Genomic DNA, 16856 nt, shown 5'->3' on the forward strand with positions numbered 1-16856 from the left:
TCCAATGGGAAGGTTGTTCCACTCTTCCACGAGGGCGTTTTCGAGCTCTGCCAAAGTCGTGGCTTGTGCTCTACGGCGTGAAAGGGCAACCTGCAGCATGTTCCATACATGCTCAATCGGGTTCAAGTCCGGCGAGCGCGCTGACCAGTCCATACGGACAATTGTCTCCTGCTGAAGGTACTGCTCCACCACCCTGGCGCGATGAGGACGTGCGTTATCATCCATCAGGATGAACTCAGGGCCAACAGCACCAGCGTAGGGTCTGACGTAAACATCGAGGATCTCATCCCGGTACCGCACCCCCGTCATTGTTCCTCTCTCCAGGACATGAAGATATGTTCTTCCATCCCTGTTGATTCCACCCCAGACCATGATGGGACCACCACCATAACGGTCATGTTCACTGATGTTGGCATCATGGAAACGTTCACGTTGTCGTCGCCACACTCGGTGCCTCCTGTCTGTAAAGTCCAAACAATACCTGGACTCATCAGTGAACGGAACTTGAACCCAATCGTTCTGTGTCCAAGTGATATGATCTTCAGTCCAGTCCAATCGCTCCCGCCGGTGTCGAACAGTCCCTTCTCGAGTTGAGACCTGCATTGTGAAGCTGATTCCGTATCGTCTGAGTGGACACATTCACCCCCGAGGCGTTCAGGAGGTCGTTACGTAGGCTGGTTGCTGTCCAGAAGGGATGGCGTCGTGCCTGAAGAGCCACAAAATGGTCTTGGCGTTGGGTTGTCGACCTCTGACGACCACTCCCATGTCGGTGTGCTGCTGTACCAAAAGTTTGCTGTCGGTTCCAGGCCCTGTTTACACCGCTCTGGCTGACGTTTAGTGCATTTGCAACGTCACGTTGTGAATAGCCAGCGTCAAGCATTCCAATACATCTGCCCAGTTGTTCTGTCGCCAGGCGACGCCTTACACGTTGAGGGGGCATTGTGTTGATAAACGTAGTGTAAACACTCAAGTGAGTTTGAAATTTTAGAAAGAATCAGACACCGATGCCTGAGTGAAAATCGTGCAATGGTTGCAAAAGCATAAACTGTGATGAGAAACGCATTTCCCATGGCATGAAATGCTCGTGCAAGTTTGTTGAAGACGTTTTTGATTTCATTTGGACACAATATTGCCAGTTATGCAGTTATATATTTTTTTAAACAGAAAAATATCTATGATCCTTATCAAATTTTGAGTAGTATATCTCAGAACAGCTCAAACACTGCCAAGTACATCAAAACTAATGTGCTTGTATTGATTCTGAAAGTGTTGATTACAATGATTGTCTGCCACTGACAAGTGTTTCTGCTTTGGATTTTTGCTATTTTCCCCTAAGAAATCCACGCTAAAGTAAACGCGTTTTGAAAAAATACTTACGTAAGACGAGTAATTTGTTTCAGAATATATTGTGCTTTGGGTCTTAATCGGGTAATAAAATCCAAACGCGATGCAATAAATCGGATACAGTTGCAATGAAAAAACGCATTGCTTCACTTTCCAATCAGGAGCTGATCTTTATGTTTATCGTGTCTACTTGTTTTTAGATAATCTTATTTCCAAACAGCTCTAGAAATTATACAGTGTTTAAATTCATCGCCAAATGACCACTCGTCATTTATCGCTTTACAGATATGACGACCTAGATTCGTGGCCTATATTGTGTTCGAGCGCTCACCGGCATTGACGATGGCGGACCAAGTTATCCCCACCCAGGACAGTTTTGGTCGACTGCAGGACGGCACAGAGATCAACAGGTGAGGGATTGAAATAGCAGGTTATTAGCGCGTGCATCCTTTGCTGGTCATAAGGAACTGGGGTAGCTTAGCTGTCTCATTACGGATTTAGTCATGGGCATCATGATATGGCGGCCCAGACGCACCTTAAAAATACACCTCTACTAGTAAAAAGGGAAATGAAAACTTCACTGATACAGTGGTTCAAGGTTCAATAATAATTCTTCAATGTTGTGACAGACATGTATATGGCAGAAATAATTTCAAAGGGAATATTATGAAAACGCATCGGCGGATCATAAATCCTCCTGCTAAATATTAGTTCAGAATGTTTAAAGACCCAAAAGTAATACCAGGAGCGGATCCAGGGATTGCGGTTACGGGGGCGCCACTTTATGAGGCAGGGGGTCTGGGGGCGCCTTGAGGCTCCCCAGTGGGTTCAGGATGAAGCCCTGGTGTGTGTGTGGGGGGGGGGGGGGGGGGAGGCATGGGGGCCAAACCCCCAGAAGCTCCTGGATTTTATAGGGCTTGATATATGTCTCCTAATTAGTAATTTGTACTATTTGCTATCATTTTTGATAACGTGAAATTAATAAATTGACGCAAATTTTAAGGGGTTTTGGAAAAAATTAAGTTCTCCCGATAAAGTAATTCAAGAAATCAAAAGATTTTGTCATTTATTTCTCCGGGAGTGGAAGTTATTGTTTCTTTTATCGTTTAGTACATTTTCTGAACATTTACCTTAAATTTGAAAATTGTAGGGGGGAGGGGGTGCCGGCTGCGCCCCCTTAAATCCGCCACTGAATACCGTACGGTTTCTTCACAGATAAAATTTGGGGCTGTTAAGGTAGCTCATTACACTAAAATTTTATTTAATGGCTCGTTAAAATACCTCTTATGAAGTATGATTTCATCATCGAAAGAGCGATACAGACTCAATTATTTTATATGATTTTTTAAATGTTTTTCCCCGGAATGATAAAAAGGTGTTTTGTTTGCAAATAAGAGATTCTCGAGTCCAAATTTTGCTGTGATTTGGTGCATGATATGAATATTTAAGAAAGCATGCCTGAAAGATTCAGATATAAATGTTCTAATTCTTTAGAAAAAAAATATTCATGAAAATTGAAAACGTTATTTGTTAGTATTTTTTTAAAATACGGATAAAATTTTCAAACAGCATGTCAGTTAGAAAAGAGATATATCAAAGAAATATATTATAAAGAGAAAATGAAACGAAATGGCCAAATTTGAGATATAATCACTATATTCAAACTAGAAAATAAGTACCGATCCCGATCAAAATTGATAGAAATTACTATAATAATCCTATTGTTGCTAATGTTATGCACTGTTCATCAAGAAATTAGTTTCCTTTATAAATTCGTTTAATCTGTAAACCATTTTACATCAAGGGGATTTAGATTTCTGATTACAATGTTCTTTCATAATTCCGATTGGGCTTGGTTCAAATAAATGACTCCCTAGCGCAAACATCTGCACATCAAAAGGACCCCATTGGAAATAAGCTTTCGAGCTTTCATGGGTTATCCTTGGTATTTATGTATGTATGTTTGTATGTATGTATATACCGAATAAATATTTAAATAAGAAAATTCGTAATATTTCTTAATTTTGACCATTTCATTTCAATTTCTTTTTAAAATATATTTCTCTGATATATCTTTTTTCTAACTGACATTTTTTTTGAAGATTTTATCCGTAGAATTAAAAAATATTAGCAAATAACGTTTTCAATTTTCATAAATATTTTTCTATTTACAAAATTCAAACGTCTTTCTAAGTCGATTAGATATGTTTTCTTAGATATTTATATTATGCATCAAATAACAGCGAACTTTGGACCCTAGAGTATCTTATTTGCAAACAAAGTACTCTTTTTATCATTCCGAGATAAATCACAACCAATTAACGAGCCATTAAATAAAAATTGAGTGTAATGAGCTACCTTTATGATCATATTTTTCCTTTAACTCAGAATTGGGTCTTTGCAATTCTTGACTGTCGCATAAGAGGCGTAGTTATTGAAGTTTGAGGGATTCTAGATCGATGATTTCTACGCATAAGATATTCTAAGCTGTATGACTTATTAGTATTATGTTTTTTGCAAAGCATAAATAATTATTTCAAAGAACCTGAATTAGATTAAAATGTTCTAAACTTTCCCTAAGTTATATATCAGCAAACATTTTCACTTGAAAGAAAATAACGAAAAGATCTTGTGAGCTAACATTATAAATATACTTGTTGATGATGTTGGAACTCTTGCGCATGTGCATCACTTCGGTGTAAATAGTGAAGCATGGATTCAAAATTGGAAGAGAAAAAAAACAAAAAAACAACAACAACAAAACAAAAAAAAAAGACCCCCAAAAAACGCGGTCGTCCAAGTTATGAAATAATTTATCACTAAGTGAATCGTTTTACACAAGAGTGTGCAGTGTTTGTTGACGTCTGACTTTATCATGTGACTGTCTCTTGAATATGCATTAGAGATGACAAAGTGTGAAGACCGATTCAAAATCAGAGACTTCGACTTAAAACGGCTGTAATAATATACAACATTGGTAATATCCTTATAAATTCATAAATGTGACAAGGTAACAATGTTTTTATCAAGTGAACAAAATTTGTTAATGTTTACAGCAATTATTAACTCGCACATAACCAGGATCTGGGTTAGAGTAGGTACTCAGTACCCCTTTCTTGTCAAACAACGAAGACCGTAAATTATGAATATGATGACCGTATACTATATATAGAATTTATTTGTTGGGTGTTAAAATCGATTTAAATACATTTTGAAGAGGTGAAAATAGCCTTGCTTTTGCATCATGACTACCCGGGAAGTAAACCACTAACGAGTTATCATGACTACCCGGGAAGTAAACCACTAACAGTTATTATGAAGGTTACTTCCTTATTCAAAATCGGAATATCATCATACTACAAATCTCGGAGATCGTTTTATCGATAAATTAGCTTTCTTTGGAGAAATCTACAGTGACTAACATTAAGTGTACTCCACTGGATTCTGATAATTATCATCAAATGATGCAAATCAGTGGCGGATTTAGGGGGGGGGGGGGCGCAGCCGGCGTGCGCCCCCTAAAATTTTCAAATTAAAGGTAAATCGTGGTCTCTTCTTTAGAAAAATGTAAACGATAGAAGAAGCAATAATTTCGTCCACTCTCGGAGAAATAAATGACAAAATCTTTTTATTTATTGAATTACTCTTATTGGGACAGAAAATAGTAAAAATGACTGCATAGGAGACATATTTCTACCCCTATAAAATCTGTAAAATCCAGGAGCATCCGGGGGTTTCGCCCCTGGGCCCCCACGAGGGCTTCGCCCTGGACCCACAGCCCCCCCCCTCCCTAACCACATTTCCAGGATCCACCCCTGCAAATGAATAATCAATCTGTTAATCGTGATTATAAATTTTTACCGATGAGGTCAGCTGCCATTTTATGATGACCGTAATATATACTACGGTCATCGGCTTGTACACCTTGTGTCTGTGAAATTGCTTACACAATTTACTGTGTCGAATTTAATTGGCGACAATGCTGCATGCTATGGTAAGTCATATTGTAGTTTAATTAAATCTTCTAATCAATCAAGAAGCATGGTGAATCGTATATCAAACATGTACATGTAGCTTATGAAGTCTAGTCTATGAAACACGCGCTTTTGGTTGGAACGACTTCAAAGTTGATCTCGCGCTATGGGGTACACGTCAGGCCTACATAACCTACACATATATGTAACCTACGCATATCTTCTGTTATCAAAATTAGTTACAAACTCCTACATGTTTCCAAATTTGATGAATAAAGAATACATGCTACGTATACAATATGTGAAGAACCAAGATGGCTTCCTCACGGTTGACACTTCGTCGGTATCTTGCTAAGCGAATCCTTGCGCGGTGCAATCAATTTGTATTTACCGTTTACGAAATTAAACAATAAATGTTTGTAAAACATATATGCCCCCTGGTGCAAAATTGAAAACGGTTATACATATGCATCATTTAATTGATAATAGTGCCAAACCAATGCAAGATATTGCAGACAATATCTTCCTATGTTCAAAGTGGATTGACTACATGACCTAAAACTCATTAGGAGTCATCTACTCCTTATTCTGTACCAGTGTACAAAGTTTGGTGTCAATCAAGCAAATGATTCTTAAAATATAAAAGACAATATATTACTATGTCCAGTTTGACCCTTGACCTTTGACCATGTGAAACTAAATTTTATAGGATGATCTACTCCTTATGATGTATCAGCGCACCAAGTTTAATGTCTGTCAAGCAAAGGGTTCTCAAGATATTGAGCGGACAGTATATTTCTATGTCCAGTTTGACCCTTGACCTTGTGACCTCAAAATCAATAGGGGTCATCTACTCCTTAGAATGTACCAGTGTACCAAGTTGGATGTCTGTCAAGCAAAGGGTTCTCAAGATATTGAATGGGTAGTATATTCGTAATTCCTATGTCCAGTTTGACCATTGACCTTTGACCATGTCAATAGGGGTAATCTACTCCTTAGGATGTAGTAAGCGAAAGGTTCTCAAGATATTGAGTGGACAGTGTCTTCCTATGTCCAGAATGGATTTACTCTTGACCTTTGACCTTTTGACCTGAAAATTGATAGGGATCCTCTTCTACTCATAACAAACCCACATATGAAATATCATTATCATCAAGTGAATGGTTCTTAAGATATATAGCGGACAACATGTGGTCTACCGACCAACATACCGCCCGACAGGTGCAAAGTAATATGCCCCTCTTCCCTGAAGGGGCATAACAATGTTTGCATATTTTAGTGTTGAAATTAAATTATAAGGATTTACTTTAAGTTGTTTTTTTTTTATTTTATAGGATATAAATTGGTTTGGGACAGTTTACGCTTATAAAAAGCGTAAACTGTCCCAAACTAGTTTATATCGTATAAATTAAAGAAAAATTAAATTCCTTAAATACAGTACTTTATCTTAAAATTCAGAAGAGCGGATTGATGCATATGCTTTTTTAAATGAATACATGTATTATAGTATATACACACCAAAAAGGCAGTCAAACAGAGCGTCCACTGGCCAAGTTAAATGATCCTATTCATGTATAGAATTATTTTATTGTATACCTTTATTGCACATTTATTTACACACGCATTATATAAACAAAAATCGAATAGTCATTGAGGAATCAGTCAAACGTCAGTAGTAGTGTTATCGATGTATCATGTACTTATATTGCAGCTTATAGATGTGACATAATCTGTGTGAACTGTATTTATATTACAGCTTATAGATGTAACATAATCTGTGTGAACTGTACTTATATTACAGCTTATAGATGTATCATAATCTGTGTAAACTGTACTTATAATGCAGCTTATAGATGTAACATAATCTGAGTGAACTGTACTTATAATGCAGCTTATAGATATAACATAATCTGTGTGAACTGTACTTATATTGCAGCTTATAGATGTATCGTAATCTGAGTGAACTGTACTTATATTGCAGCTTATAGATGTAGCATAATCTGTGTGAACTGTATTTATATTACAGCTTATAGATGTAACATAATCTGTGTGAACTGTACTTATATTGCAGCTTATAGATGTATCATAATCTGTACTTATATTGCAGGTTTACTTTTAAGAACAAAAATAATATTACTGTGCGAATAATAAACTATGGAGGAATCATAACGGACATCTGTGTTCCTGATAAAAACGGAAAAGTTGCGGATATTAACCTAGGATTTGATGACATCAAAGGTAGATCATGGGGAAAAAACCCCACCCAAATTACCCCATCCCCCAAGAAAACCTCGAAACAACAACAAAAGCTTGTAATAATAAAGTCACTACAAATTCAATATATATTAACTGAATTCACAATAAACCCTATAATTCAGATTTTTTTTAATACATATTAATTAATGATTATTAATTATAAATTAATAATTATAAATGCATTTTATTATTGCATGATATTTTGATATATGACATAGGGTATGAAAAACGTCACCCATACTTTGGGGCGATATGTGGAAGAGTGGCTAACAGAATAGGTGGAGGGAAATTTACGCTGGACGGGAAAGAGTATCAGCTTCCGGTAAACAACGGCCCAAACCATCTACATGGCGGGGTGAAGGGGTTTGATAAGGTATCTATCAAATACAAATATATCCTGCCGCTCTAAACCTGTTTTTTCTTTGCAAAATTCTTCAAAGGTATGGGTGTTTTTTTGTTTTTGTTTTTTTGTTGTTGTTTTTTTTATATATATAAAACCTGCAATCTCGTATGAACCATTTCTATAATCTGGAGTGGATCTGGAACGAACATTTTCTTCAATCTGGAGTGAACCTCTTGTATAATGTGGAGTGAACCTTTTGTATATTTTGTAATTCTGGGGTGAACTTTTTGGCTAGGTGGTTTGGAAAGCCAGGGTGGACGATGACAATCTCGTTCTGACGTATGTCAGTCCTGATGGCGAAGAGCAGTACCCAGGGACGCTAACCACGGAGGTTAGATACCGACTGACCAATGACAACCAGCTTAGCATCGACTACACGGCAACGACGACAAAAGCCACACCCATCAACCTCACAAACCACGCCTACTTAAACCTAGCGGGACAGGTCACTATAAACTCAAGCAGTTGAAATTAGAATATCGTCATCAATTCAAATTATCACAATTCTGTTAAATTTTATACAGCGTTTCTAGTACACCGAAAACAGATTGTTACTTTCATTGCAGGGTTTTCCTAACATTGAGGATCACGTGCTTTGGATTGACGCTTACACATACACTCCCCTGGATGAAAACATCATTCCAACAGGTGCTATCCCAATAAATCACAAATTAATTACTTCCCCCATCATCTAATCACAAAAAGTCCATCTCCATCAGAATATAAAACACCTACTGGTAATTTATTGGTAATTCAATAAACCTGGGTTTCTTGGAATGTATGTTTAGCGATTGTTTTCAGTATAATTCATGTATATTCACTGCCTCTCCTGGACAATTTAAAACTCACCAGATGCCAGTGCTGTTTTTGTCTGCCGCTTTAAATCAGTCATGTAGATGTTGGGATTAAGCGGTAGCTTTCCTAAATCAATCATTTTCTGATCAGATCTTCGACCACATGTGACTGGTCGTCACTCTGAAGTAAACCTCAATTTTATTGTACCGCATCACAATTACTACGATGTTATTGTTTGTGAATGCTTTCTCTCTTCATCTGCTTCTTTCTATCTCTCTTACTCTCTCTTTCGCGTAAAAAGATCCGTTCAGAAGATCACATCAAAGAATACATAAATGATTGAAATTTGCTGTTACTTTTAAAACTGTTTGAAGAGCCGCTTACAGTTGGAAATGCCAATCAATGAATCATTTACGTAGCATGTAACAATATTCTGGACGGGATTTTTAAAAACCCATTTTGCAAAATACAGGCGGAACCTAATTAAAACGGATTTTATTCAGTTCTGGGATGCTAATTGCTTTACGCAGAGAAATACACGAAAAATGAAATAAATGTTAGAAATAACACGGGGAAATAAGAATTTATCTTTTATTCTTTCGGTGGAATAATTCCTTATTGATAACGTGTATAAAAGTTCTGAATAAAAGATTTTTTTAAACATCGAAATATAAGTCTTGATTGCTGTTATTAATACTTTTCATTTTTATCTCACCTGAACTGAAAGCTCAAGTGAGTTATTCTGGTTACCTTTTGTCCGTCCGTCTGTCCGTAAACTTTTCACATTTTCATCTTCTCCAGAACCACTGGGCCAATTTCAACCAAACTTCCCAAAAAGCATCCTTGGGTGAAGAGGATTCAAGTTTGTTCAAATGAAGGGACATGTCCCCTTCACTGAAGGGGAGCTAATCACAAAAATGCAATGATAGGGTGGGGTAATTTAAAACCCTTCTCAAGAACCACTGGACTAGAAAAACTGAAATTCACATGTACATGAAAGCTTCCTGACATAGTGGAAATATTCAGATTTGTTAAAATCATGACCGCCGAGGGTATGTTGGGGCCACAATGGGGATCAAATTCATACATGCAAATATATAAAGAAAATCTTGAAAATCTTCTGAAGAACCAATGGAGATTTACCTGAAAGCTTTCTGATATAGAATAGATTAAGATTTGTTCAGATCATGGCCCCGGGGGTAGGGTGGGGCCAAAATAGGGGATCAAAATTTTACATCCAGATATATAAGAAAATCTCCAGAACCACTGAGCCAGTTTCAACCAAACTTTCCCAAAGCATCCTTGGGTGAAGGGGATTCAAGTTTGTTCAAATAAAGGGTCATACCCCCTTCAAAGGGGAGATAATCACAAAAATGCAAAAATAGAGTGGGACATTTAAAAACTTCTCTAGAACCACTGGACTAGTAAAGCTGAAATTTACGTGAAAGCTTTCTGACATGATGTAGATTTAAGCTTGATAAAAGCATAACCCCTTGGGGTAGGGTAGGGCCACAATAGGGAGTCAAAGTTTTACAAGGGAATATTTAGGGGGAGTCTTTAAAAGTTTTCTTCTCAAGAACCACCAGGCCATAAGAGTGGAGATTTAAGTGAAAGCTTCCTGATATAGAGTAGATTCAAATTTATTCAGATCATGTCCCCCGAGGGTAGGATGGGGCCACATTAGGGGATCAAAGTCTTACATGTACATGGGAATATATAGGAAAAATCTTTAAAAGTCTTCTTCCCAAGAACCACCAGGCCATAAGAGTGGAGATTTAAGTGAAAGCTTCCTGATATAGAGTAGATTCAAATTTATTCAGATCATGTCCCCCGAGGGTAGGGTGGGGCCACATTAGGGGATCAAAGATTTAAATGCGGATATATAGAAAATTATTTTTCTCCAGAACCACTGGGCCAATTTCAATCAAACATGGCACAAATCATCCTTAGATAATGGGGATTCAAGTTTGTTGAAACGAAGAGTCATGCTTCCTACAAGGAGGAGACAATAAAAAAATGCAAAAATGGGGCGATGTTTTGATTAAATAAATTTATTTAAAAAAACAACAACTTTGATTGGAATATGCTACAGCTGCAAATGTGTGTGTGTGTGTGTGTGTGTGTGTGTGTGTGTGTGTGTGTGTGTGAAAACCGCGACGTTGCAGAATGCAGACCCGCATAGCCAGTGTAGCAAATAATCGATATAATCACGTGACATACATGTAGACCCGGGGTATGAGCACGATACAGGTCATGTTTGCTTCCATACCATTCCATTCTCTTTATATGATGAAATAATTTGTCCATAAAATCCTTTATGAATTAAAATTTGCACATGAAACTGTTGTTGTGTATAAACTTTAAAATTTTTAATGCTACATTGTATATGAATGAGATGATTTGACACCAAGAAGTTGATATCAGAGGGAAAAAATGAATGACCGTTTCCATTAGCTGCTTTATCATTCATTTTCATAGTGAATTAACGTATTCTTCTTTGTTGCTATCAAGGTGTCATTGCGCCTGTGGCAGGAACGGCCTACGACCTGCGAACGCCTACGCGGTTAGGCGATCGTCTAAAACACGTCAACAACGGCAAAGGATATGACATCAACTTCTGTGTCGGGGGACAGCCGGGGAAACTCACACGTGTTGCTAGGTAACTATTTTATCACCTTTATTAATGATGTGATTTTTATTGCAAACTAAACACAAAATACTCAAAATCATTGAGCCTGTCTGAGTATTTTATCTTCAGTGAATATGCTATGGATCTCGTTCAGTGCCACGAACACGTTTTTATAAATCACAATTTACATGTACATATCTCTGATTTAGATCTATTTCCCTTAAGGCTTTTTTAACAACTACGAGTCATTGCTTGAGTGAAATTGTACTTGTAGTTGATATGTAACATTTTCCTAGTTTGGAACACCCGCCCTCGGGACGTAAAATGGAAGTTTATACGACTGAACCTGGACTGCAGTGCTACACCGGATGTAATATGGTTACAGGCGTTTTCGGGAAGGGTGGCGTGGAATACCAGAAGTTTGCCTCTGTTTGTTTAGAAACCCAACATTTCGCTAACAGCGTCAATCAGGTAAAGCTACAGGTGAAAACGTATGGGCGTTGTTGTGATAGTGTTTGTTTAGGTTGTTAATGAAATGACGTACGTGATCGCATTCTCTACCCAAAGTCCCGTGCGCTACAATCACTACACCTCTGTTGACGGATTTTTATAAAAATGTTGTGAAAGTTTCTACTATACATCATTTATATCTTAGACTAAATATTTCGTCATGTTATGAAATGCTTTTGGTGCAATTAAATTAGTGTTTACTGTAAATTGTTTTAAATCGCTATCGTTGTAATACGCTTATGAATGTAGAACATTCACGTATTGTGGAATATAGAACATTCACATATTGTGGAATATAGAACATTCACATATTGTGGAATATAATATAGAACATTCACATATTGTGGAATATAGAACATTCACGTATTGTGGAATATAGAACATTCACGCATTGTGGAAATTTTATGTAAACATGGAGTAGAAAGTAAAAGAGGCTCTAAATGATAAATTTTTAACATAAGAGACAAACAGCTGGATGCTTTTTGTTTTCTATCAATTAAATAGTGAAGATGTACCTATGAATTTGCCTTTATTACCTTTTGCCAGATCATTTAATGGGAGAAAAGAGATAATGACTATTAATATTATGTGATTGAATAGTCACTTGATGAACGAACGATTTTCCAAGGGTTGACAGAGGTGTAACTGAATTTTGCGTAACGCGCCATCTGGTGAGAGAATGTTGTTGTCGTAGTATTTTTAATATTTCACATAAAATTTTAAGACAAACATCAAATGAATGAAACATTTAATTGATGCATACCCAATACTGATGCATGCATTATTATTTTTTTATCAGCCAAACTTTCCAAACACGATCCTTCGCCCAGACCAGACATACCGTCACACAAGTGTCTACAAATTCGGACTGACTCTTTAATGGTTATTAGAATTTCTGAATATGAAACTTGGATAAAATGTAAAATGAAATAAATGATATTAAACAATTGTGCGACTTTATTTGTGATTAGCACAACATTGTTATAAAAATATCACTGTCTCGTACATGTACACTATATATAGGACAGAAAAGACAGGTCGTGATCATTTGTGAATAATGGCAGAAAGCAGCATATTTCAAGGATTCTCTATCTTCCGTAACTTTTGTAATGGCAAGGCAACAAGAATGTACAGAGATGCGCCGATCATTCCCAACAGAAAAACCACAAACAGGAAGCGATCAATAACCATTGCCACTTCCTTCCATTCATCGTGGATATTTTTCTCACGTTCGTCATCTTCGTGTTTGTTCATGAGGCACTTAAGGGTTTCTAGTAAGGCGTGATTTGCTTGTGAGTTGTCGTCCTTCAATAACCTGTCGCAAGGGGCAGCACCTTCCTGATGTACTTCGTCGTGGGGAATGCCTGTCTCCTCTCCCAGATCGTGCACAACCCGACCGTTTGTCGCGGAGTGATTTCCAAACGTGGAAGACTGTGGAATTCGGTTCCAATACGACGCTTTATTAAGCCACATATTTTTCTTTAAATGGTGAGGTTTTACACATAACGCTGTGGACACTACGAACAGGACGCTGCGCAGCCAGTTTGGAACAGGGTGGGCGTAGCCTCTGATGTGAAGATTAGTCACAACGACGGAGCAAATGACGGACAGAGATGTAAAAGACATCGTCGTTATGAGGTAAACTCCTACAAAGAAAGGAGGAAAAAGACGGTAAATAGTTCTGTTAAACTACAAACAAATTACAGTTTTCCCCCGTTATCATTGCGTCACAGCAACGAAATCAGCAAATATGACATATTTACGTTACTAGATCTTTAGAAGGCAACGCTTACATATATGTTACAAGATCGCCAGTAGGCGGTGTTAACAGCGACTAAGGCGAAAGAATACTGGAATACAATTAATGGAAAACACCCTTAATTGATTTATATCTTTACTTCGACTTCATAAATATCACTAAACATTAAAAGCTATTTTTGCTTCTCTGTGATGAAAGCAATGACAGCGGATATCCACCTACACAGTCTCGGTGATTACGGATAAATAAGGGTACACAGTTAAGGAGGTAAAACACATCGTCATAATGGTCGATTTCTTTTTGAAACATGAATGAAAATATAAATATCAGCAATATTGGATCCCGTGGTGATCCGGATTAGAATAGGTCCTCGGTACACCTTGCTTGTCGTAAGAGGCGACTAAATCCATACCCTTCGGAGGAGACCGCAAAACCCGAGGCCCTGTGTCACAGCAGGTATGGCACGATAAAGATCCCTGCTCAAAGGCCTTAATCGCCGAGTATAAGTCTAAGTTTTGCAGCCATTCACCGGCAATGGTGACGTCTCCGTATGAGTGAAAAATTCTCGTGGTCCCACAAATTAGTTAAACAATATTCAATCAATCAGCAATGTTTGCATTTATAGAGCCTAGATGGGTAGTTCAGTAGGTTAACGTGTTGACTGCTGGTCTGTAAATCATGGGTTCGAGTCTAGCAGGTTTTTTTTTTATGTTTTCCAGATCACTTTCTACTAAAACTACATTTTAAACTAAATTTTGAAAATTTTCAATTTCAGAAATATTATTGTACATATCCTTCACATTAAGTCAATATCAGGTTTCTCTGGTGTGTTATTCCTCCTTAACAATTGCTGATTATAATGAACAGTACGTACTAATTAACAGTTAACGTAATCAGTTATGAGAGTGAAGGAACAGCGTACCCAGTAAAGGTATGAAGAATGACGTGGCTGGCGTATTTTCCGCGATCAGCAACATGAAGACGGAGAGCGCTAACAACACCGTGAGGCCCAGCGTGACCTTCTCCCCGGAGTCGGGGTTAATCCAGAACCCCAGCAGGGCCAGGCTAGACAACATGATGGAGGGGATGATGACGTTGTACATGTAGTAAATCGTTCTCCGACGTATGTGTAAAGTTATTGTCACGTCAGGGAATGGTTCCACGCAACACGTGTAGAAAACATTATTCCGAACTGCCGCTGTCTTTACTAACTCCCACTCGCCGTTTTCTACGAATCTCGACAAGTCTACCGTATTGGAGCGATTGAGGATGTCCACTTGATACCCTGTGTAAGCCCAGGATCCAAGTTTCAGTTTACACATTTGGTCATCAAACGGAAAGTAGGTCATATCCATTAGGCAAGAGCTCCGAAATTTTACGATTGGCGGCCAAAATACAGTCCCGTCATGACTGACCATAGCTAAAGCATCCATGTATTTCTCATTGTGGTCACTGGCGCTATGAATAGAATTCAATATAAATGTGTTATACATTGGAAATTCACTAAATCACCATTTTTTATTTTACTATTTAGGGTGTATGTGTGTTGAATGAATGCTGTTTTTTATTTTATTTAAGAGGATTTTTATTAGTGTTCGACTTTGAGACCGCGTAGTGATAAGGAACTTATCATAAAACTTGTTTATTTTAAAAGTCATCAAAATATTATAGCTGATGTACCCAGATTTCGGAGAATAAGATACCGGGAAGGTTAAACTGGCTTCTATATACATGTCATAAAAAATCTTTATTGGGCCAAAATGAAAGAACATTAATTTCCACTGGGCTCCTTTATATGGTTTTGCACAGATGTTTGTAGGATGGGGTTAGTAGTGTGGGAGGAGGCGAGAATTCTCGGGCAAATCCCACGTGTCTGAATGGGCGATCACCACACCTCCCGTACAACCAATGTCGAAAACGAGGATCGAACCTGGGATGCACAACCCAATCGCCGTTCTGTATGTTCTAAATCGTCGTTCTGTATGTTCTAAATCGCGGTTCTGTATGTTCTAAATCGCCGTTCTGTATATTCTAAATCGTGGTTCTGTATATTCTAAATCGCGGTTCTGTATGTTCTAAATCGTGGTTCTGTATATTCTAAATCGTGGTTCTGTATGTTCTAAATCGCGGTTCTGTATGTTCTAAATCGCGGTTCTGTATGTTCTAAATCGTGGTTCTGTATGTTCTAAATCGTGGTTCTGTATGTTCTAAATCGTCGTTCTGTATGTTCTAATTCGTCGTTCTGTATGTTCTAAATCGCGGTTCTGTATATTCTAAATCGTGGTTCTGTATGTTCTAAATCGTCGTTCTGTATGTTCCAAATCGCGGTTCTGTATGTTCTAAATCGTGGTTCTGTATATTCTAAATCGTGGTTCTGTATGTTCTAAATCGCCGTTCTGTATATTCTAAATCGCGGTTCTGTATGTTCTAAATCGCGGTTCTGTATGTTCTAAATCGTGGTTCTGTATGTTCTAAATCGTCGTTCTGTATGTTCTAAATCGCGGTTCTGTATGTTCTAAATCGCCGTTCTGTATATTCTAAATCGTGGTTCTGTATGTTCTAAATCGCCGTTATGTATGTTCTAGCACAGTTTCCATACCTCTGTCACGTGTTACAAATGATGCATTTTGTTATAGACATCAATGGACGGCATACCCTTCTTGTTTTTCTACATGACAGAATACGCTTAATTATTGTTTTTCTGCATGAAGCCTAATTATTTGGTGTTTCTTTTTTGTTTTTTACATAAAGCCTAATTATTGTTTTTCTACATGAAGGGATGTGTCTAATCATTGTTTTTCTACATGACGGAATATGCTTAATTATTGTTTTTCTACATGAAGCCTAATCATTTTGGTGTTGTTGTTTTTTTTACATAAAGCCTAATTATTGTTTTTCTACATGAAGGGATGTGTCTAATTATTGTTTTTCTCCATGACGGAATATGCCTGACTATTGTTTTTTTCTAAACAAACTGGACATAATGATTTAGAAATGAAAGTAAATTATAGCTACCTTCAATTTGCATTTTAAAGGGACTGATTCACGATTTTTATATAAAAATATTTTTCATTTTTGATGGTAAACATTAAAAATATAACTCATTTAATGTTGGCAGTCAAATATTTGACCTTCTGAATGCAAGAATTAAAGCAATATTTTAGCCTTAAATATCTGTTATGTGAA

General features: G+C 37.4%; 2 protein-coding genes across 6 annotated transcripts in view; one reads left to right on the forward strand and one right to left on the reverse strand.

Annotated features, from left to right (window-relative positions):
* Window positions 1–1605: 1605 nt before the first annotated feature.
* On the forward strand, window positions 1606–12859 carry LOC125649728 (galactose mutarotase-like). Its single transcript, XM_048877443.2, has 8 exons — window positions 1606–1754; window positions 7426–7556; window positions 7793–7947; window positions 8213–8422; window positions 8544–8625; window positions 11284–11431; window positions 11698–11872; window positions 12711–12859. The coding sequence occupies exons 1-8, from the start codon at window positions 1687–1689 to the stop codon at window positions 12789–12791; spliced, it is 1050 nt and encodes a 349-aa protein (XP_048733400.2). The 5' UTR covers window positions 1606–1686; the 3' UTR covers window positions 12792–12859.
* LOC125649727 (neuronal acetylcholine receptor subunit alpha-10-like) overlaps window positions 12846–16856 on the reverse strand; it is a 42559-nt gene continuing 38548 nt past the window's right edge. For all 5 annotated transcript variants that reach the window (XM_056166497.1, XM_056166499.1, XM_056166500.1 and 2 more), the window contains 2 exons: window positions 14593–15128; window positions 12846–13557 (listed from right to left, as the gene is read on the reverse strand). In XM_056166497.1, the coding sequence (XP_056022472.1) occupies window positions 12989–13557; window positions 14593–15128 (1105 nt within the window). In that variant the 3' untranslated portion in view covers window positions 12846–12988. The remainder of the gene's footprint in view (window positions 13558–14592; window positions 15129–16856) is intronic.

This window comes from Ostrea edulis, chromosome 5 (assembly GCF_947568905.1).
Source record: "Ostrea edulis chromosome 5, xbOstEdul1.1, whole genome shotgun sequence".
Lineage (NCBI taxonomy): Eukaryota > Metazoa > Mollusca > Bivalvia > Ostreida > Ostreidae > Ostrea > Ostrea edulis.

Bases quoted from the DNA above. Each gene is read 5' to 3' on its own strand.
- LOC125649728 (XM_048877443.2), top strand. From the start codon at position 1,687: ATGGCGGACCAAGTTATCCCCACCCAGGACAGTTTTGGTCGACTGCAG. The intron at 1,755-7,425 runs GTGAGGGATTGA...CTTATATTGCAG, and splicing joins GACGGCACAGAGATCAACAG to GTTTACTTTTAAGAACAAAA. The intron at 11,432-11,697 runs GTAACTATTTTA...ACATTTTCCTAG, and splicing joins AAACTCACACGTGTTGCTAG to TTTGGAACACCCGCCCTCGG.